Raw genomic sequence first — 22236 nt, forward strand, 5'->3', positions numbered from 1 at the left:
ATGTAGGAGCCGGGCTCGTACAATTTTTTAATGAGTAAACAAGCGCTACTATTGGTGGAATTATGATAGACATTCTGAAAAGCCAATAGGAGCCGCGGTAAGGAAAGCACATGTCGCCATGTTGGGTGAGGGCTCCTTTTCCCGTGTAACATCGTTTATCTCTTTATAAAACCCTCGTTTCAAACTATAGAAAAAAAAATTAAAGTGAAGCGACTCGCGTGATTACTTGTTAGTTTGATCAGAGACGAGATTTATTTGATGGCGTCGTTGTGGTACTGCGCATGCGCACAGCGCCTCCTTTCACGTTGGTTTCAGTATCTGGAATTGCACGTGATGTCGGGGAATTTCGAGGAGAGGAGCGGGGCGGTGCCGTGCAAGACTCCCTGGGGCTGCTGGTACCAGACCATGGAGGAGGTGTTCATAGAAGTCCAGGTGCCTCCGGGTACCCAGAGCCGGGATATACGCTGTAAACTGGGGATCAGGGACATAGCGCTGTCTGTGCGGGACTCCCACATCCTACAGGTGCTGCTACATGGGGCAAGGGGGCGCTGTGGCTGCACGGCTGCTGGGGGGCTATTACTGCACTGTCACCCTATGAGCTCAGACTCCTGGCCTCCTCAGGGGCGAGGCTCCCCACCCCCCTCCCCCCTTCATGTTACTTCTTCTGTATTACAAGTTTTCAAAACTTTATTCAGAACTTCTCCCCTTGTAATAGCCAATCAGACTACAGCTTTTGTTTTTCCTTGAAAATGAAAGCAGAACTCTGATTGGTCGGATGAATGACGGAGGCGTGTTTTGATAACGTGACAACTTTAAAGGGGTAGTTCAACGAAAAAAATGTTGTTTTTTTTTCAAATCAGCTGGTGGCAGAAATTTGCCATTTACTTACATAAAAAAAAAGTCTTCCAGTACTTATCAGCTGCTTTATGCCCTGCAGGAAGTGGTCAATTCTTTCCAGTCTGCCACAGTGCTCTCTGCTGCCACCTCTATCTGTGACCGGAACTGTCCAGAGCAGTAGCAAATCCCCATGGAAAACCTCTCCTACTCTCCAGCTGCTGTAGGATGTGCAGCAGCTGATAAGTACTGGAAGACTTGAGATTTTTTTTAAATAGAAGTTAATTCAAAATCTCTGGCATTTTCTGACACCAGTTCATCTGAAAGAAAAATTTTGGGGGGTGAACTACCCCTTTAACACAATGTCTCTGTGGACCAGTCATTTTCTGGACTAATTCCAATTTACAGCCAGGTCACCACCCAGGTCACCTGTACACTTCAAGGCCCCGTTCACACGTAGCAAAACTAGCGGAATTCCGCGGCGGATGCCGTTAGCCTCCCTCTCATAATTGGAGTCTATGGGAGGCGTGCGCTGCTGTTCTCACGACGTCTCTCCACGCTGAAGAATGAACATATTTATTCTTCAGCGCGGGGAGAGCAGCAGCGCGCTATTCCCATAGATTCCCATTATGAGAGGGAGGCTAACGGCATCCGCTGCGGAATTCCGCTAGTTTTGCTAAGTGTGAAACGTAAGGCTAAGGGGTTTCCTAGGACTTAGGTTGGGGCTACAGGCTGTGATATGACAGTTTTGGTCACGTAAAAATTGCCAACATAGCCTCAAAACACAGTTGTGTGACTTCAGTATTTTCTTTTAAATCTGATACTTATTGACGATGTATAGTCAGTCGTGGAGATGATACCCCCCCCCCCCCCCCCAAATATGTGTGAAACTGGACTTGTGCCATTAACCTCTTAAGGACCCATGACGTACCGGTACGTCATGGATCACTGTCACTTAAGGACCCATGACGTACCGGTATGCGGGTCCTTTAAGAGGGCGCCGCGGCCGGCCGGGTCCCGATCGGGGGAGATAGCCTTGGTTAGATAGCCTATCTCTCCCTGTTCGGCCACCCCCCCCCACCCCCGCCCCCCCCCCCCCCCCCCCATGCCGACGATCGCCGCTATTGGCTGATTAGCCCATAGCGGCGATCGGAACCTTTCCGGGCCATCGGTGACCCAATGAACCGGAAAAAATGGCGGTCAGTGCTGTCCGAGGACGGCACCGACCGCCATTACTGTAAAAAAGTAATGGTGGTCACGGTACCACCGGCCCGTCTAGAACAGGTGTTTGTACATTACTCACCTGTCCCGGGTCCTGATCGGCGTCTTCCGGATTCCCGGCGTCCTCTTCTTCTTGTCGGGTCTTCGGCTTCTTCCGTGACGTCCCGATCGGCTTTTTCCGGCTCCAGCGTCTTCTTTTTTCGGATTTTTCCGCCTCCAGCGTCGTCTTTTTTCGGATCTTGCGCTCTGCTCCCCTTTAGTGGCTGATAAGTGTAATACACATATCAGCCACTATAGGGATGTTCAGAATGTAGTAAAAGTTTTTTGTTTTTTTTTCCAATTTTTTTTTTCTATTTTCCGCACCCTATCGCCGCTGAGTGCTGATCAGCATCGCACGAAAGTGCGCTGCTAATCAGTAACTCCTCCTTTTTGGCGTAGGGTGTTTTTTTTCTATATCCTACTGCCACGTTCTGCTGATAAGTGCCGCACATAAGTGCGGCACTTATGAGCAACACCATTTTTGGCGTAGGTTTTTTTTTTTTTTATACTTACTGTAAAAAAACACGTAAAAAACACTACATTACACCACACTACACTACATTGAATAAAGTTTGACACTACACCACTACATACCCCATATACCAATCTCCATATAAAAGTGGCCCCCGCCGTGTTTTCTGTGTCGGACTCATACGTTATTATTGCCTCCCACACGAAACAGCCAGTGAGGATGAATGGGGGGATCCTTCGTTCCTCCATTGATCCTTATCCTCATCATCCAGTGACGTGTCTGGGGGTAGCGTAACGTATGCTGCCCCCCAGACACGTCTTTTCCTCCAGTACCGTCTCAATAACAGATGACGGTATGGCGTGAAATTCTACAAACTCTGTGAGAGTACCTCAGGGTACACTTACAGATTTAGGGTACGTGCACACTGCGGAATGGCGAAGGATAACCCTTTGTGCATTCCGCAGCTGGCACCCACCGGTGGACTGATGGAGGCGCGCGTCTCCACCCGTGTCATAGAATGGAGTGTGACACGAGCGGAGACGTGCGCCCGCATCAGTCCGCCGGTGGGTGCCAGCTGCGGAATGCACAAAGGGTTATCCTTCGCCATTCCGCAGTGTGCACGTACCCTTAGAGTGTATGAAGGAAGGGACACCCGAATCCAGCCCCCAGATGCCCTCCCAACCCCCCCCCCCCCCCCTCTTCCGGTCCCTCGCTGCCCGAGCTACTGTAGCTTGCGGCACGATCCGAAAATATTAGAAGTAGTAATATAGCCCTAATATTTAGCAGCCATGGAGCGGACCCAGCGCTTCTGGATATGAAGGACCCCGTATCGCACCAGGACAACATTTTCCAGGTGACGTCCCCCACACTGGAAAATAGGAGACCCCAGAAGAAGTGCAGAGTGTGGTGTAACAGGGGGATCAGGAAGGACGCCATTTTCCAGTGTGACACCTGTCCTGATCCCCCCGGCCTCTCCATACTGGATCGCTCCAAGGCGTACCACACCTAATTGGAGTTCCAGATTTTCTAAATTCTGTCCCTTATTCCTATTTCAGGGGTCACGTTAATCCAGGGATTATTCTGATTGCCAATATGGAGTCGGGAAGGAATTTTTTCCCAGTGATGAAGCTATTGTCGTCTGCCTTACGAGGGTTTTTTGCCTTCCTCTGGATCAACACAGGTTGAATTTGATGGACACCTGTCATTTTCAACCTTATAAACTAATAATTGGCCTAACACCCCCAAATAAATTAGAATGGTCCCTTTTCCCCAGCTAAATAGATATGGCCGCCATTCCCATTAGAGGATGCCATGATGCAATTACAAAGCCTTTGTGCTGCCAGGACAGTAGAAACCCCCCACAAGTGACCCCATTCTGGAAACTACACCCCATACGGAATCTAACAAGGGGGGCAGCGGGTATATGGCCCCCTGGTGACGGCCACATTTGGGACGTGAAAATGAAAAAAATTGTATTTTTTATTTTCATGGCACATGTTCTACATATGTGCCTGTTACCAGTGGGGTCCATATGCTCACTGCACCCCTTGTTAGATTCCTTATGGGGTGTAGTTTCTAGAATGGGGTCACTTGTGGGGGGTTTCTACTGTCCTGGCAGCACAGGAGCTTTGTAATTGCGACATGGCCTCCATCCTCCATTCCAGCCTCTAAATGGCGCGCTGTCCCTTTGGTGGCTTGCCCTGTGCCCATATGGCACATTATGTCCACATGTGGGGTATTTTCGTACTCAGGGGAAATTACCCTACACGTTTTGTGTTCATTTTCTTTTTTAACCCCTTGTGGAAATGGAAAAAAATCAAGGCTAGACCAACATTTAGTGTAATTTTTTTTTAGTTTTTACTCTAAATCATTGATCTTGTCTTGATTTTTTCATTTTCACAAGGGGCTAAAAGATTAAAAAAAACACAATTTGTAGAGCAATTTCCCCTGAGTACGGAAATACCTCACATGTGGACATAAAGCGCCATGCGGGTGCAGGGTAAGCCTCCAAAGGGAAGGAGCGCCATTTGGTTTTTGAAGGCTGGATTTGGATGGAATGGATTTCGAGGGGCCATGTTGCATTTAAAAGGCCTCTGTGTTGCCAAGACAGTTGAAACCCCCCACAAGTGACCCCATTATGGAAACTACACCCCTCAAGGAATGTAACAAGGGGTATAGTGAGCATATGGACCCCACTGGTGACGGGCACAAATGTGGAACAATGTGGTGTGAAAATGAAATATTACATTTTTTACACTATAATGTTGGTCTAGCCTTGAATTTATCATTTTCACAAGGGGTTAAAAGAGAAAAAAAAACATAAAATGTGTAGAGCAATTTCCCCCGAGTCCGTAAATACCCCACATGTGGGCATAAAGCGCCATGTGGATGCAGGGCAAGCCTCCGAAGGTAAGGAGCGCCATTTGGATTTTAGAGATTGGATTTGGCTAGAATGGATGATGAACGCCATGTCGCATTTACAGAGCCCTCGTGCTGCCAAAACACTGTAAACCCCCCACAAGTGACCCCATTCTGGAAACTACACCCCTCAAGGAATCTAACAAGGGGTGCAATGAGGATATGGACCCCTTGATGACGGGCACATTTGTGCCGTGAAAGTGAAAAAATGAAAATTTTCCCTTTCACGTCACATTTTTCCACATTTGTGCCTATCACCAGTGGGGTCCATATGCTCACTGCACCCCTTGTTAGAGTCCTTGAGGGGTGTAGTTTCCAGAATGGGGTCACTTGTGGGGGGTATCCAGTGTTTTGGCAGCACGAGGGCTCTGTAAATGCGACATGGCCCTTGAAATCCATTCCAGTGAAATCCAGCTTCCAAAAGCCAATTGGCGCTTCTTCCCTTTGGAGGCTCGTCCTGTGCCCGCTTGGCACTTTATGTCCACATGTGGGGTATTTCTGTACTCGGGAGAAACTACGCTACATGTTTTGTGTTTTTTTTTTCCTTTTATCCCTTTGTGAAAATGAAAAATTGAAGGCTAGAACAACGTTTTAGTGTAATAAATACTTTTGTCTTTTTTCACGCCATATTGTTCGGAAAATCTGTGAAGCACCTGTGGGGTCCAGATGCTCACTGCACCCCTTGTTACATTCCTTGAGGAATGTAGTTTTCTAAATGGTGTCCCTTTAGGGGTGTTTTTTAGGTTTTGGCACCCCAGAGCCTCTGCCAACCTGAAGTGGTACAGTCAGAAATGACCAAATATAACGGAGCCATTGAAATGCACTAGGCGCTCCTTTATATCTGAGGCTTGTGGTTGCGTCAAATAGCACAATAGGGCCACATATGGGGTATTTCTATAAACTGCAGAAACGGGGCAATCAATATTGGGGTGCATTTCTCTGGTAATAAGTTTATAATTATGAAAAATATTGGATTACAATAAAATCTCTGCACAGAAAATTAACATTTTCAAATTTCTTACACAATTAGCTTGTATTTCTGTGTCTCCCCTAAAGGGTTAAATAACTTTCTGGATGTGCTTTTGCAGAGTTTAGGGGGTGCAATTTCTGAAATGGGGTGCTTTGTGGGGCTTTCTAACATACAGTCCCCTCAAATACACTTTAAACCTGAACAGGTCGCTAAAAATATCTGATTTTGAAATTTTACTGAAAATATGGAAATTTCCTGCTAATGTTTTACGCTTTCTATTGTCTAAAAAAAAATGAAATATAGTTTAATAAATGCCGCCAACATAAAGTAGACATGTTGCTAATGCTATTTAATATAAAATTTATGTGGCAAAACCATTTTCTGTATAAGCAGAAAAGTTTTAAAGTTGGAAAAATGCATTTTTTCACAATTTTTCACGCTATTTTGTTTTTTTTCATAAAGATTCGTTATAAGTATCGACTCCAATTTACAAGAAATGTGAAGTACAATATGTCACGAGAAAACAATCTCAGAATCAGCCGGATAGGTAAAAGCATCCCGAAGTTATTAATGAATAAAGTGACACTGGTCATATTCATAAAATTTGCTCCGGTCCTAAAGGCCATTTCAGGCCCGGTCCTTAAGGGGTTAAAGGGGTTTCCTGATTTGAACTTGCTTGTCACCTATCCAAGTATGAGATTGCGGGGTTCGATCCTTAGGGATCTCCCAGGTGTCCTGGCTCCTCTGTTTTGGATGCAGCCACGGTTGGCGCATGACCCACAGCTCCATTTATTCTCTATGGAGCCGCTGAAAAGAGTGCTGTACTCAACTCTCTCCGGTGGCTCCATAGAGAATGAATGAAGCTGCAGGTCACGCAGTTTCATTCAAAACAAAGCTGATATAGGGCCCTATTACTCCAAAAGATAGCTGACAGATTTTTGCAGCCAAAGCCAGGAACGGACTATAAAATAAAGAACAGGTCATATAGGAAAGACTGAGATTTCTCCTCTTTTCAAATCCATTCCTGGCTATGGCTATAAAAATCTGTCAGATATCTGTATGTGTAATCGGGCCCATAGAGATCCCAGGAGGGCACCAACATTGGCCTCCGCGATCTCATAATTGTCCCCTGGGAACAAGTAAGTTTGAGGCTATGTTCACACAACATACACACAACGGCCATTGTTTGGCACTCAAAAACAATGGCTGTTGTATTGAGTGTCAAACATTGGTCGTTATTACATAGCAAATTGCATTGAAATCAATGCACAGCAAATAATTGACATGTCAGTCATTTCACTGGCCGTAGCAAAGAACGGCTGTTGTTTGCATTGACTTTGATGAATCACATTTCTCTATGAAAAGAATGGCTGTTCTTTTCATAAAAATATACGTTGTGTGAACATGGCCTAAATTGTGAAAACCTCTTTAGGGTGCGTTCACACCTACAGGATCTGCAGCAGATTTGATGCTGTGTTCAGTTATTTAAATGAAATCTGCTGCTGAAAATCAGCTGCAGATCCTGTAGGTGTGAACGCACCATTAAAGGGATTAGCCCATGAAATAGCAGCAAAATATAGTTCTGGAGTATATTTTATATATATATGTAATATTCATCACTATTTTAACACTATGGGGAAGATTTATCAAACATGGTGTAAAGTGAAACTGGCTCAGTTGCCCCTAGCAACCAGTCAGATTCCACCTTTCATTCCTCACAGAGGAATCTGATTGGTTGCTAGGGGCAACTGAGCCAGTTTCACTTTACACCATGTTTGATAAATCTCCCCCTATGTGAAAACAGCCGCTCTCCAGGGTCACGTCCCCCTCTGTAGTCTATTTATTTACCTCTCTTCAGCTCTGGTCTCTTTCAGTTTCTGGGTCCCAAAGTGATTAGCAGGCCGCTGTATTTCTCAGAAGGCCAATGCAGTGTGGCCCTACCTAAGGGCCTATTCATGTCTTCTGTGTCCTTCCGCTGATCTATATACAAAGGAGTCCCTCACACAGCTGCTGAGATCTTACTAATTCATAATGTTATGGAACCTTATTCCCTGTTTTTTTTTCTTAAAATGTTCTAGTTGTGCTTCATATACATCCTTCATGCACTTCTATAAGCCTGTAAAGTTAGCACTGCACAGAGATCTCTGTGAGGGAGATAGATTTTTGTATAGGACTAGTTCTAGCTCTTTGGTTTTACAGGTTTATGGAAATGCATTAAATGTCTACCCAGGTAACATTGCGCCTGGTGAGAAGACCAGCAACACAACTTGTGGGTCCAAATATCAGCAGAACAAAGAGCAGCAGGGGGCGCTAGCACTGACATCAATGTATGATAGGTCAGAACACATTTTTAAAGGGGGAATATGAACAGGTTAGACGAATCCAACCAGCTGATAGCCCCCCTATTGCACAGGAGACACAGAGGAGGAAGGTAAGGTTCTTACTTTCATCCTCTGTGCCATTCCTGTGCTCTTAGCTTTTACTCCTCAGTCCAATGAGACCAATACGAGCACTAATTGTCTTACCGGACAGAGGAGTAAAAGACTAAATGCACAGGAATGGTGACGAGGATGAAGGTGGGAGACATATCTTCCTCCCCGGTACCTCCTGTGAAATAGGGGGCTATCAGTTGGATGTGTCCAACCTGTTGATAGTTCTCCTTTAAAGGGGTACTCCTGCGAAAAACAAATTCCTTTCAAATCAACTGGTCTTAGAAAGGTATACCAATTAGTAAATTACTTCTATTTCAAAATCTCCAGTCTTCCAGTACTTATTAGCTGCTGTATGCCCTGCAGGAAGTGGTGTATTGTTTCCAGTCTGACACAGTCCTCTCTGCTGCCACCTCTGTCCGAGACAGGAACTGTCCAGAGCAGCAGCAAATCCCCATAGAAAACAGAGGTGGCAGAGAGCACTGTGTCAGACTGGAAAGAATACACCACTTCCTGCAAGGCATACAGCAACTGATAAGTACTAGAAGACTGGAGATTTTTAAATAGAAGTCAATTACAAATCTATATTACTCTTTGAAACCAGTTATTTCTTTTTACACACACTATTAAACTACACACTTGCTGCAATGTGGATCACATCTCTGTAACTTGACAGAGCGCTTCTACAAACCTTGAAATGCGTTGGATGAAATCCCAATAAAGAACAGTTGGATTAAAAGGACGTCTCCATTGCGTCACTCGTGCCTCTCTGGTTGCAGGTAATGCTATGATCGCATTGCAGCATATTCCTGTCCATACATACTACCCTATGGAGGGCCGCAATCTGCCCCAATGACTTGGTAATTTCTTGTTTTGTGAAATCCCAGACCATTTTGCTTTTCTGCCCAGAGCTCTAGCACATTCTTGATGTTGTTCTGTCTTTTATAGGGGCGGTTGTATGACTCCACCATCAGCGATGAAAGCACTTGGACATTAGGTGAGATTTAGTTTATTTAACCCTTTCACGACCATGGGTCATTGATTCCTCAATGCCAAGGTCATTTTTGGGAATAAAGGATATTGCAAAATAGCTCTCACACCTCTTGAGCAAAGAGATGTCCCTTCAAGTCAAGTCTCGCTCAGTCAAGGAGCCTTAAGGCCCTATTCCACGGAACGGTTATCGGCGGCTACGGACGATAATCGTCCCGTGGAATAGAGTGCAACGATCAGCCGACATCGTTCATATCGGCCGATCGTTGCAGTCTCTTGTTTTTCAACATGTTGAGAGCGCTCGTTTGCTCTTCTAGACGGTCAGTCGAATAGAGCCATTAGAACATTGGGGATTTTATGCCAAGCCAAAAAATTTCTCCAAAAGAACTTGAAGAGGCATCTCTTTGCTCAAGAGGTGTGAGAGCTATTTTGCATATTATTTCTTCCCAGAATTCTCAGTGGAGCAGCAATGGTCTGTAAGTCTCCACTCGTCTTTATGACAGGCTCTCCTTAAGGAGAGTCACTACCCCTTTGACCCTGGTCATTTTGGACATCAGCTTATAGGATCATAATGATCCCATAAGCTGATGTCCTTATGTCTGCCCCCTGCCGCTGTCAGTCTTGTGACAGCAGCAGGTCAGAGAGGGGGCAGAGCGCATGGCGCACGCCCAGCCTTCCCTTCCCCTGCCGGCCTCTGTAGCCAGGAAACCATTGGGGCTTCGCAGAGCCCCGATGGACACCGGACAGAGAATTCTCCCTCTCTAGAGGGAGAATTATCTGTCAGGAGCCCTATAGATGCTGCAGTCGTGCTGATCGCAGTATCTATGGGGTTAACTTTCAGCACCGGAGCGCGGCTCTGGCTATCCGCCGCGGATGACACAGTTGCAGCTTCTGTGCCTGTGTCATCTTGCAGTGTAAATTAATGTCACTGCAGCCTCAGGCATAGACTGCAGCGACGTTAATTTACTGTGCAGTGGCTGGAGAGGGTTAATATAGACAAATAAATGTCTTGTCATCGCTAGACACCTCTTACCTGATGTGAGTTATCACTGGGGGTTGGATTCAGGTTCTCTATATGGTCACTGTACTTTCAGCTGATTTTACATACATCTCCAGTACATTGTGGATTTTTTTCAATTCTCTTTAATAGGAAAGTCAAAATCTATAACAAACGTCCGATGTCGGTGATTTTGTACAGAATTGTGAAAGGCTTTATGGTTGCCTGTACATTGGTTGCTGGCCTTTGCACATACATCCATTGTAAATCATTGTACAAATATATTCTAAGAATACATCTCTATGCCGTTCAGTGTAATTATTTTCTCTTTCATGAATTTTTTTTTTTGCTGGATGAAGAGGACAAAAAACTTATTCGTATAGTTCTTACGAAGTCTAACCGAGATGCTGGTAATTGTTGGCCATCTTTACTAGAAGGAGAGTACTCTGCCGATCCTTGGGTTCAGGATGAGATGCAGAAGAAGCTGACACTGGAGAGGTTCCAGAGAGAGGTAATTGAGGAGGCTGTAGGGCTGGCTCTTTTGTTTGGTTCCTCATCCTCATGCTTCGCAGTGACCATACCCTGTTTCAGAAAGCAGCTGATATGCTTTAAATTTTCAGACCAGGCAGCTAAGGCAGGGTTCACACTGCGTTTTTGCAATCTGTTTTTTTTTTTCATCCGTTTAATGCAAAAAATGGATGTAAAAATGGACACATTTGTGCGCATCAGTTTTGATCCGTTTTCCATTGACTCCTATTATAAAAAAAAGGAACAAAATGCGTCCCTTTTTTTAGCGCACAAAATATGTTTTATATATAATATAATTTTGTGTACGCTAAAAAAAAATGGATGCATAGTCATGTATAAAAGATAAAATGGATGAAAAAAACGGATTGCAGAAACACAGTGTGAACCCAGCTTAATGCTGCATTCACACGGAACGTGGATATGGAATGCCTTTCCCCACACAGGCATCATCTCTGATATGATGCTGGGAGTGGGGGAACTGCATGAATATGTGCCACACTGTAATGACAGAGCTGCACGGTGCATATTCATACAGTTCCTCCACTCCCAGCATTGTATAAGTGGTGCTGCCTGTGCGGGGTCATTTCGCGTCCATGTACCATGTAAATGCAGCCTTAAGGCCCTGTTGCACGGAACGATAATCGTCCCGTGGAATAGAGGGCAACAGTCAGCCGGCATTGTTCATGTCGGCTGATCGTTGTGTCGCTTGTTTTTCAAACATGTTGAAGAACAAGTGACCGATATAGCAGCGATCGTCTGGCGTCTCTCTGTGGAATAGGAGCGGCGACAGCAGACCGCCACTATCCTCTATGGGCTGCCTGGACGATCTAGCGATCTGTGGAATAAAGAGAACGACTAGCCGATGATCGTTCATTTAGGTTCAGACCTAAAATCGTCGTTCGTCACCAGCACATCGCTACGGTTGAATAGCGGTGCGCGGCAGAGACCAACGATTTCAGCAGAACCATACATTACCTGTCCGGGCTGCAGGTCTTCTTCTCCCGGTCCTGCGCGGTAGCATTGGCTTCGGAGCGGGGCTGTCGGAATTTACAGACCGCTTAGCCAATCACTGGCTGGAAACGCTGCGGACAGTTATTGGCTGAGTAGTCTGTCAGTTCAGACAGCTCCTGTCCAAAGGCGATGCTGCCGCTTGGGACCGGGAGAAGAAGACCTGCAGCCCGGACAGGTAATGTATGAAGCAGGGGCTGCAACTTGCAGCCCTTGTTTCACGATCATCGGGGCCGTGGAATAGGCCCAGTAAGCGAGCACCGATCTAGCAGATCGGCGCTCGTTTACATCGTTGCTCGGCCCGTGGAATAGGGCCCTTACCTTTCCACTCCAGACCTTACAAGTGTTGTACACGTTATCTGCAAGAGTTAATCTGCGTACGATGTCTACACCAAACACATTCACATTTATACACATGCAATATCAAGTATCCCTGAGCGTCCATCTAAGGTACCAGACAGCTATTTACATACATTTTATCCTCCCCTCTCACACACTATTTATTGGCTTTAGTGTGACATAAACCTATGTAAAGCTTTGGCGTTCAGGGTTAGGTGTCTATATGTTCGAAACCAAGGCCCATCAAATATCTATGAATGCTGGTAGATCTATCAGCTTTCATGATATGGAAAAATATTTCCAGCCGAGATTCCAGGATGTAGAGAAATGCTATTATTTTCTGGCACAAGGAGTCAAAGAGGCTTTCCTAAGCTCCTGATAAGCAGCATGTTGGGATACCCCCTCCCTTACCTGCCTGACACCTGGTCTGGGAGTGTGAGTAATGAGGTGTTACGGCTTTAAATAATTAGCGAGGATCAGAAGACTCATGCCACAGTGAATTTATTTACAGTGTCAATATATGGTGTTCATAACATGGTGAGAGTAACCTGGCACATGTCATAGGGAGCACCTGAATACCTTATGATGCTCAGTCTCTTTCACAGTCTTTGTTCTATGAGCATTTGTAAGCAAAAAAAAGAGGTTACCATAGATCTGGTGTTCCTATTGTGATGACTCTCATCCTGAGGCTTCTTTTGCCCAACTTGTTTCCTGTGTAGTCACATTCATCAGGAGCTGGTGAGCGTGGTGGGCAAGGTATATTTATTAGGTCAGCCTACCTAACAGCTATACAGTGTCAGTGTGGAGCGTGAATTGCAGCAGATTCCCTTTTAAATGGGTTATGCAGCGCTACAAAAACATGTCCACTTTCTTCCAGAGACCGCACGACTCCAGTTCAGGTGTGGTTTGCAATTAAGCTCCGTTGACTTCAATGGAACTGAATAACAAAACTCCACCCAGGCTGGAGACAAGAGTGGTGATGTCTCTCAAACAAGCTGACCATGTTTTTGTAGCACTGGATAACCCATTTAAGCTCCATTCACTTTAATAGAACTAAGTTACAAAACTCCACCCAAACTGGAGAAAAGAGTGGTGCTGTCTCTGGAAGAAGGTGGCCCTGTCTTTGTAGCACTGGATAACACCTTTAAGGTCCCTTTATAAGTGCATGGTCTATGATTGTGGACAGTCCATGAACTGTTATCTGTGGGCTGTCCGCAGTCATTATAATGGATGTCTTGACATTTAAAAAAATATATTGCTGTTTTTTCAGTGAAAAATGTATGACGTTTCAGGCACTAGGTGTCTCCCTTCCACTGTTCTGCCTATTTCTGTGTACTGGATTGATCTTGCTGGCTTCCCTGCACTTTTATTTGTGGCTTTTTAAAACAGCATCATTGGATTTCTTTAAGTTTAACCGCACGAGGACGTAACTGTACGTCCTCGCACGGGTGCGGGCGTTCAGAGCGGGGCCGCGCGGCGACCCCGCTCTGAACCACGGGGTCCCGGGTGCCGCTTGTAGCCCGGGACTGCCGGTATTAGCGGGCACGGTCCGATCGCCGTGCCTGCTAATACAGTAATCAGATGCAGCTGTCAAACATGACAGCTGCATCCGATTACCGGATACAGCATTTCCCTGGTGTCTAGTGGCGGAGATCGCTCCTCCGGGACGTTGTCCTGGAGGAGCGATCTCCGTTACTGAAGCCGGCCGGGGACCGCTCGAAGATGGTGCTGTCCCCGGCTCGGCACTCGTTTGTTTTCGGCTGCAGCAGCCGAAAGCAAACGAGTGCCGATCTCATTGATCTTTGCTGTATATCTATACAGCAAAGATCTCAATGAGAGATCAAAGTGTATATACTAGAAGTCCCCCCCTGAATCACCCCCCTTTTCCCAGGTTTTAAATAAAAGTAAATAAATAAATAAATAAACATGTTTGCTATCGCCGCGTGCGTAATCGCCCAAACTATTAATCACATTCCTGATCTCGCACGGTAAACGGCGTCAGCGCCAAAAAATCCAAAAGTGCAAAATTGCGCATTTTTGGTCGCATCAAATCCAGAAAAAATGTAATAAAAAGCGATCAAAAAGTCGTATATTCGCAATCAAGGTACCGATAGAAAGTAAACATCATGGCGCAAAAAAATGACACCTGACACAGCCCCATAGACCAAAGGATAAAAGCGCTATAAGCCTGGGAATGGAGCGATTTTAAGGAACGTATATTTGTTAACAATGGTTTGAATTTTTTACAGGCCATCAGATACAATAAAAGTTATACATGTTATATATCGTTTTAATCGTAACGACTTGAGGAACATGCATAACAAGTCAGTTTTACCCCAGGGCGAATGACGTAAAAACACATTCCCCCCAAATAAAAGAAATGCGTTTGTTTTTTTCAATTTCACCACACTTTGAATTTTTTTCTGGTTTCGTAGTATACTTTATGCAAAAAGTCAGCGTGTCATTGCAAAGCACAATTAGTGACGCAAAAAATAAGGGCAATGTGGGTCTGTAGGTGTAAAAATGCAAGTGCTATGGCCTTTTAAGCACAAGGAGGAAAAAACGAAAACACAAAAACGAAAATTAGCCTGGTCCCGAAGGGGTTAAAGTCATGTATGAAGACACATAGCTGAGAAATACAGAACACAGCAAGTAGGTGTAGCTAAAGCAACCCCAAAATCAAATCCAGAAATGTGTGTACTATAATATACTTGTGCAGAGATGCTGGTGTGGAAAGAGGATGGCCATGGTGCCAACGCCGCATTTTGGAATTGTTTATGGTATCCAGCACATGTGTTTATTACACGGACCCCATTTCCATTAAATCGTACCTGTCACTTTTAACATATCGCAGAGACCTGTGAAAAGTCATTCAGGATCTGGGTGTTTAGATCCTAACCCGCTGAGCACTTCTCTCCCTGCTGTCTGTGTGCATCATAAGATGGTCCCATAGACTTCCATTCGGAGTCTGTCTTGGTCACAAGCATAGAACTGGAAAGAGCAACTAAGAGAATCCCAGCACTCACCTAGAAGAGTTATGGTGCATTTACACAGGCAGATTTATCTGTCAGATCTTTGAAGCCAAAACCAGGAACAGACTATAAACAGGGATCAGGTCATAAAGGAAAGACTGAGAGTTCTCCTCTTTTCAAATCCATTCCTGGCTTTGGCTTCCAAAATCTGTCAGATAAATCTGCCTGTGTAAACGCACCATTATGCTTGTTTATTTATGTGCAAAACATCATAAAGTACAGGAGGACGCGTTTCGGCGTGTATCCTCTATCAGCTCCATGCTGAAACACGTCCTCCTGTACCTTATGATGTTTTGCACATAAATAAACAAGCCTTACTCTACTGGGTGAGTGCCAAGATTCTCTTAATTGCTACTTCTGTGACGCCACCCCACCACGAGCACCACCACCACAGAGTGCCATCTCATCTACAATACACGATAAAGCTGGGAACACGCTTAGCACTCTGTCTCATTTTAGCAATCAGACCAGGTGTTAACACTCCAATCCCTACTGTGCTAAAAAAGTTTTAAACACCTGGTCTGATTGCTAAAATGAGACAGAGTGCTAAGCGTGTTCCCAGCTTTATCGTGTATTGTAGATGAGATGGCACTCTGTGGTGGTGGTGCTCGTGGTGGGGTGGCGTCACAGAAGTAGCAATTAAGAGAATCTTGGCACTCACCCAGTAGAGTAAGGCTTGTTTATTTATGTGCAAAACATCATAAGGTACAGGAGGACGTGTTTCAGCATGGAGCTGATAGAGGATACACGCCGAAACGCGTCCTCCTGTACTTTATGATGTTTTGCACATAAATAAACAAGCATAATGGTGCGTTTACACAGGCAGATTTATCTGACAGATTTTGGAAGCCAAAGCCAGGAATGGACTTGAAAAGAGGAGAACTCTCAGTCTTTCCTTTATGACCTGCACCCTGTTTATAGTCTGTTCCTGGCTTTGGCTTCAGAAATCTTTCATATAAATCTCTCTGTGTAAACGCACCATTATAGTGCCCTTTTAACAATTTACCGTGTTAGTCTATGGGTGATAGATGTGACTTTTACATGGTGTAAAGTGAAACTGGCTCAGTTGCCCCCAGTAACCAATCAGATTCCACCTTTCATTCCTCACAGACTCTTTGGAAAATGAAAGGTGAAATCTGATTGGTTGCTAGGGGCAACTGAGCCAGTTTCACTTTACACCATGTTTGATAAATCCCCCGCTTAAGGCCCTATTCCACGGAACGACCGCTCGTTAACGATAATCACTTCGTGGAAGAGGTGTAAACGAGCGAACGACAAAAGCAAAATCTTTTTATTGTCGTTCAAAATTGTTTTTCAGCGTGTTAAAAAAAATTGTTGGTCTTTGAAAGATAATTTGGTAATCGGTTCGTAAAATTAGAAATCTTTCAGTCGTTCGTAAAAAGGTTTAAAAAAAAGTAGGTGTGTATGTATGGTCAGGATCACCCCGGCGAACGTTTTAAATAACCATGTAACGATCGCAAAATAATTGTTACACTACATATATTGTTAACGTTGCCCACGTGTGTTGTGTTACCGGTCGCTAAAAAAAATCGTTTAGTGATCGTTAACGAGCAGTCGTTGGAGCGAGTTTATGAACGATAATCGTTCCATGGAATAGGGCCTTTAGTCTTCAGTTGCAGCCCCCATTTTATGTGGTGGTCAGGAGCTTTTCCCAGTCTATATAGTGATGAGGTATGCCAGCCACAGCAGGCTTTAGGACCATGTAGAGTCCCGGCTTGTATAGGGCGCAGGTGTCCAATGAACCACAGATTAGAGCGGTTGTTTCATAGAAAGGGTATTTATTAAAATCACGACGCGTTTCGGCCGCCAAATATAAGGTGGCCTTTCTCAAGTTTTATACAGCATACTGAAAAGCATGGGTTTAAATGGTGTATGGTATGACATAATGGTACATCACTTCCGGGGCAACTAATCCAAGGAACCGGTACAAAGTCATAATATCCACAACATATATGCATAAAGAGTACAAAAAGTATATAACTTACATTTCCTGGGGGTTCCGGAGGTCAGCGTCTGGATCCAGCAAAGTCAAAGTGAGCGGCCAGGCGTCATTGCGTCATTACGGTCGTGCGCACCGACGTCACGTGATTCCGGAGTTCCGAAGACGTGGCTTACGGAAACTGCGTAAAACATGTTTAGGAATAGTATAGTAACGTAAATGGAGTAAAACCCGGAACTAGGTGTTTAGAAGTGCAGAAAGTGCAAAAAAATATACAAAGGATAAACATATGACTAATGAGTGCATCTATACATCCAATCCATCTTAGAGCAGACACTAAATAGTTGCCTTAAATAGATAATAAATAAATAGAATATAATAATAAATAAATGAAATAGGAGATAAAATACATGTATTCTAGGCGCCATCTAGTGGTTAAAAAATAATTAGCAGAAGGGCTAAATATGTTGATAAAAGATATATATATGTATGTAAAATAGTATATATATCTAAATGTGTATATAAAAATATATATATATATGGAAATATGTGTAAAAATAATATATAGGGGCTAATTGGATATATAAATAAAATGGATAAATACCCGCAATATATATAAAAAAATTTTTTTTATATTTATGTATGTATATATATATATATATATATATATATATATATATATATATATATGGAGCTCAATCTGTTAGCTCTATGCATTCGTTGAGGCCATCAGGTGTCAAAGACTGGATTCGATAAATCCAAAAAGACTCACGTTTACGTAATGACGACCAGCGGTCCGTATTGTTAACGGAAATTTGTTCAATAGGAAATATTTTTATATTGGAAAAATTGCTATTGTGGTGCTCGGTAAGATGTTTGGATACACTTTGTTTTAAAAAGCCTTTGGCAGTATTGTGACGGTGGCCATTAATCCTTTTGTGTAAGGGCTGTTTAGTGCGCCCGATGTACTGGAGGCCGCAGACACATGAAAGTAGGTAAATAACATAGGTACTAGAACAGTCGAGTCTTTGCTTAATGGGGTATGAGGCTCCCGTAACATTAGAACTAAACGTTTTTTCGCCACTAGCTATGTTTTGGCAACACAGACATAAAGGTTTTCCACATTTAAAGATGCCCTTTTCGTTTTTGTTATTATTACTTTTATTTTTATCATTATTTCCTTCTATCGGTTGCATTGGGCGTATTCTGCTAGGGGCGATAATGTTACGCACTGTCAAACCCCTGCGATAAACCAACTTGGGTTTTCCTGGGATTATGTCGCGGAGGTAGATGTCGGAAGTAAGTATATGCCAGTGCTTTTTTTGGCATATACTTACTTCTGACATCTACCTCCGCGACATAATCCCAGGAAAACCCAAGTTGGTTTATCGCAGGGGTTTGACAGTGCGTAACATTATCGCCCCTAGCAGAATACGCCCAATGCAACCGATAGAAGGAAATAATGATAAAAATAAAAGTAATAATAACAAAAACGAAAAGGGCATCTTTAAATGTGGAAAACCTTTATGTCTGTGTTGCCAAAACATAGCTAGTGGCGAAAAAACGTTTAGTTCTAATGTTACGGGAGCCTCATACCCCATTAAGCAAAGACTCGACTGTTCTAGTACCTATGTTATTTACCTACTTTCATGTGTCTGCGGCCTCCAGTACATCGGGCGCACTAAACAGCCCTTACACAAAAGGATTAATGGCCACCGTCACAATACTGCCAAAGGCTTTTTAAAACAAAGTGTATCCAAACATCTTACCGAGCACCACAATAGCAATTTTTCCAATATAAAAATATTTCCTATTGAACAAATTTCCGTTAACAATACGGACCGCTGGTCGTCATTATGTAAACGTGAGTCTTTTTGGATTTATCGAATCCAGTCTTTGACACCTGATGGCCTCAACGAATGCATAGAGCTAACAGATTGAGCTCCATATATATATATATATATATATATATATATATATATATATATATATATATATATATATATATACATATAAAAAAAATTTTTTATATATATATTGCGGGTATTTATCCATTTTATTTATATATCCAATTAGCCCCTATATATTATTTTTACACATATTTCCATATATATATATATATATATTTTTATATACACATTTAGATATATATACTATTTTACATACATATATATATCTTTTATCAACATATTTAGCCCTTCTGCTAATTATTTTTTAACCACTAGATGGCGCCTAGAATACATGTATTTTATCTCCTATTTCATTTATTTATTATTATATTCTATTTATTTATTATCTATTTAAGGCAACTATTTAGTGTCTGCTCTAAGATGGATTGGATGTATAGATGCACTCATTAGTCATATGTTTATCCTTTGTATATTTTTTTGCACTTCTAAACACCTAGTTCCGGGTTTTACTCCATTTACGTTACTATACTATTCCTAAACATGTTTTACGCAGTTTCCGTAAGCCACGTCTTCGGAACTCCGGAATCACGTGACGTCGGTGCGCACGACCGCAATGACGCCTGGCCGCTCACTTTGACTTTGCTGGATCCAGACGCTGACCTCCGGAACCCCCAGGAAATGTAAGTTATATACTTTTTGTACTCTTTATGCATATATGTTGTGGATATTATGACTTTGTACCGGTTCCTTGGATTAGTTCATTTATATATATCTGCGGCATCACTCATACTTATGTTGTTGCCCCGGAAGTGATGTACCATTATGTCATACCATACACCATTTAAACCCATGCTTTTCAGTATGCTGTATAAAACTTGAGAAAGGCCACCTTATATTTGGCGGCCGAAACGCGTCGTGATTTTAATACCCTTTCTATGAAACAACCGCTCTAATCTGTGGTTCATTGGACACCTGCGCCCTATACAAGCCGGGACTCTACATGGTCCTAAAGCCTGCTGTGGCTGGCATACCTCATCATTGATTGTACGACTCCCTTGGACGTACCCCGGCAGGAGCTGCGGTGTTCTACCTACTATGCCTGATATAGAGTTGTGCCTATAATCCAGCACAACTCTACTAGGTGAGTGCAACACTCTCTTCCCGTGTGCTTGTTACTCTTGTCATCTTTTATTGCACCAGGAGGCGCCCCCACTCCTTTCCCCTCTTTTCTCCTTTCCATACCAGTCTATATAGTAAATGAAGGAAAATTGTAGCGTTAACCCACCCTACATACCCAGCCTTTTGCATTGTGTGAATTATCAATTCTTATTACCAATAACCCATTTATGTTTCCTTTTCAGAACCCTGGATTTGACTTTAGTGGAGCAGAAATCTCAGGAAACTACAGCAAAGGGGGGCCGGACTTTTCTAGTTTTCAGAAGTGAACCCAGTTATAAATGGACTATATCATGGACTGGCAAAAGATTTCTACAGAACATGAAGTATCCGCCTATTATTAGACCTAGTGACCTAAATCACCCAGAGCCTTAACAGCCATAGTAAGAGAAACCTAATCCGGGCGCTGAGAGGAGTGAATACGTTGGGGAAATTTATCAAACATGGTGTAAAGTGAAACTGGCTCAGTTGCCCCTAGCAACCAATCAGATTCCACTTTTTATTCCTCACAGATTCTTTGAAAAATGAGAGGTGGAATCTGATTGGTTGCTAGGGGCAACTGATTTCACTTTACACCATGTATGATAAATCACCCCCATTGTGTGTGCAATGCTCAGGGCCGGCGTCAGCACCTGGCTGACTAGGGCAAGTGCCGGGGCCCACAGCTCCTCTAGGGGCCCACTCTCGTCTGTTACTACATTTTTTTTTCTGTTAGTAAAAAAAAAAAAAAAAGGGTAGTAACAGAGTGGACTGGGCCCCTAGAGGCCGCATGTGACAGTTAGGGGCCCGCCGATACATACTGGGGGCCCCGGGCTCACGTCTCCCTGCATAAATCTTCCCTATAGCTGAGTAGGTAGAAAAGGACCTTTGAGTAAGAAGGAACTGTGATGATGTCATGGGTCATGTGATCGGACACCTGACCTGATAGAGGGCAGACGGTAGGCTCTGTAAACTAATAGTCTACTGTATGTGCTGGAGTTTCTTGTTGTTTTGTTTTGTGTATAGAGGTCCTGCTGTAATATGCATATATATATATATATATATATATATATATATATATATATATATATATATATATTATAATATATTACAGCAGGACCTCCTATCTATCTATCTATCTATCTATCTACAGAGCAGGAGCTGTATACAGGAGTGGTGCTGCTGGTTCTGTATACAGCTCCTGCTCTCTGTATATGTATATGTGTGTATATATATATATATATATATATATATATATATATATATAATCATGCAGCATGATATATATATACAGAGAGCAGTAGCTGTACAGCTATATCTATATATATCTGTATACAGCTACTGCTCTGTATATAAATAAATAAATGTCCGGCTCCGTGCAGCAGGTGGACCGCCTGGAAAACTGGTATACAGTCTATGGCTATGGCTGTATCCCAGTTTTCCAGGCGGTCCTCCCGCTGTATCCACCCTCTCCACGGAGGTGGAAGACAGCGGGAATTGATGCTGAGAGTTCGGCAGGTTTGGACCATCCCTACAGTGGCGCCGCAATGATGAGGCGACCTGAGTCGTCTGCCTCAGGCGGCGCCACCAGCTGTTATCATGGGGGCGGCATTCAGTGGCGTAGCTACCACGGTCGCAGCGGTCGCCGCCGCGACCGGGCCGCTACTGTACTGCCACTGTACTGCTTCCATCCCACTCCTTCTTGTGACCGCAAGCACTGTTTTGCCTGCGATCACAAGAGGAGGCTGGGACGGCCCCCGGCTGACTTGCGGGGCTGGGAGCATCTTGAGGGCAAAAAAAACAGGTCCCGCGAAGCTCCGCCCCCTCCGCTGGAAGCCCCGCCCCCAGCCGCGGTAAGCCCGCCAGCGCGCGTGACAAGAAGACTAGAGGAACCATTCAGGTGAGTAAAGATTTTTTTTGTTTTAAAGGGCATG

General features: G+C 43.8%; 1 protein-coding gene across 1 annotated transcript; it reads left to right on the forward strand.

Annotated features, from left to right (window-relative positions):
* The first annotated feature begins 333 nt into the window (after positions 1-333).
* LOC138773387 (nudC domain-containing protein 2-like) lies at positions 334-20607 on the forward strand. Its single transcript, XM_069954107.1, has 4 exons — positions 334-522; positions 9332-9380; positions 10730-10881; positions 20509-20607. Exons 1-4 carry the CDS (start codon positions 334-336, stop codon positions 20590-20592), a joined length of 474 nt encoding a protein of 157 aa, XP_069810208.1. The 3' UTR covers positions 20593-20607.
* Positions 20608-22236: the final 1629 nt, after the last annotated feature.

The sequence above is a fragment of the Dendropsophus ebraccatus genome, chromosome 1 (assembly GCF_027789765.1).
Source record: "Dendropsophus ebraccatus isolate aDenEbr1 chromosome 1, aDenEbr1.pat, whole genome shotgun sequence".
NCBI lineage: Eukaryota > Metazoa > Chordata > Amphibia > Anura > Hylidae > Dendropsophus > Dendropsophus ebraccatus.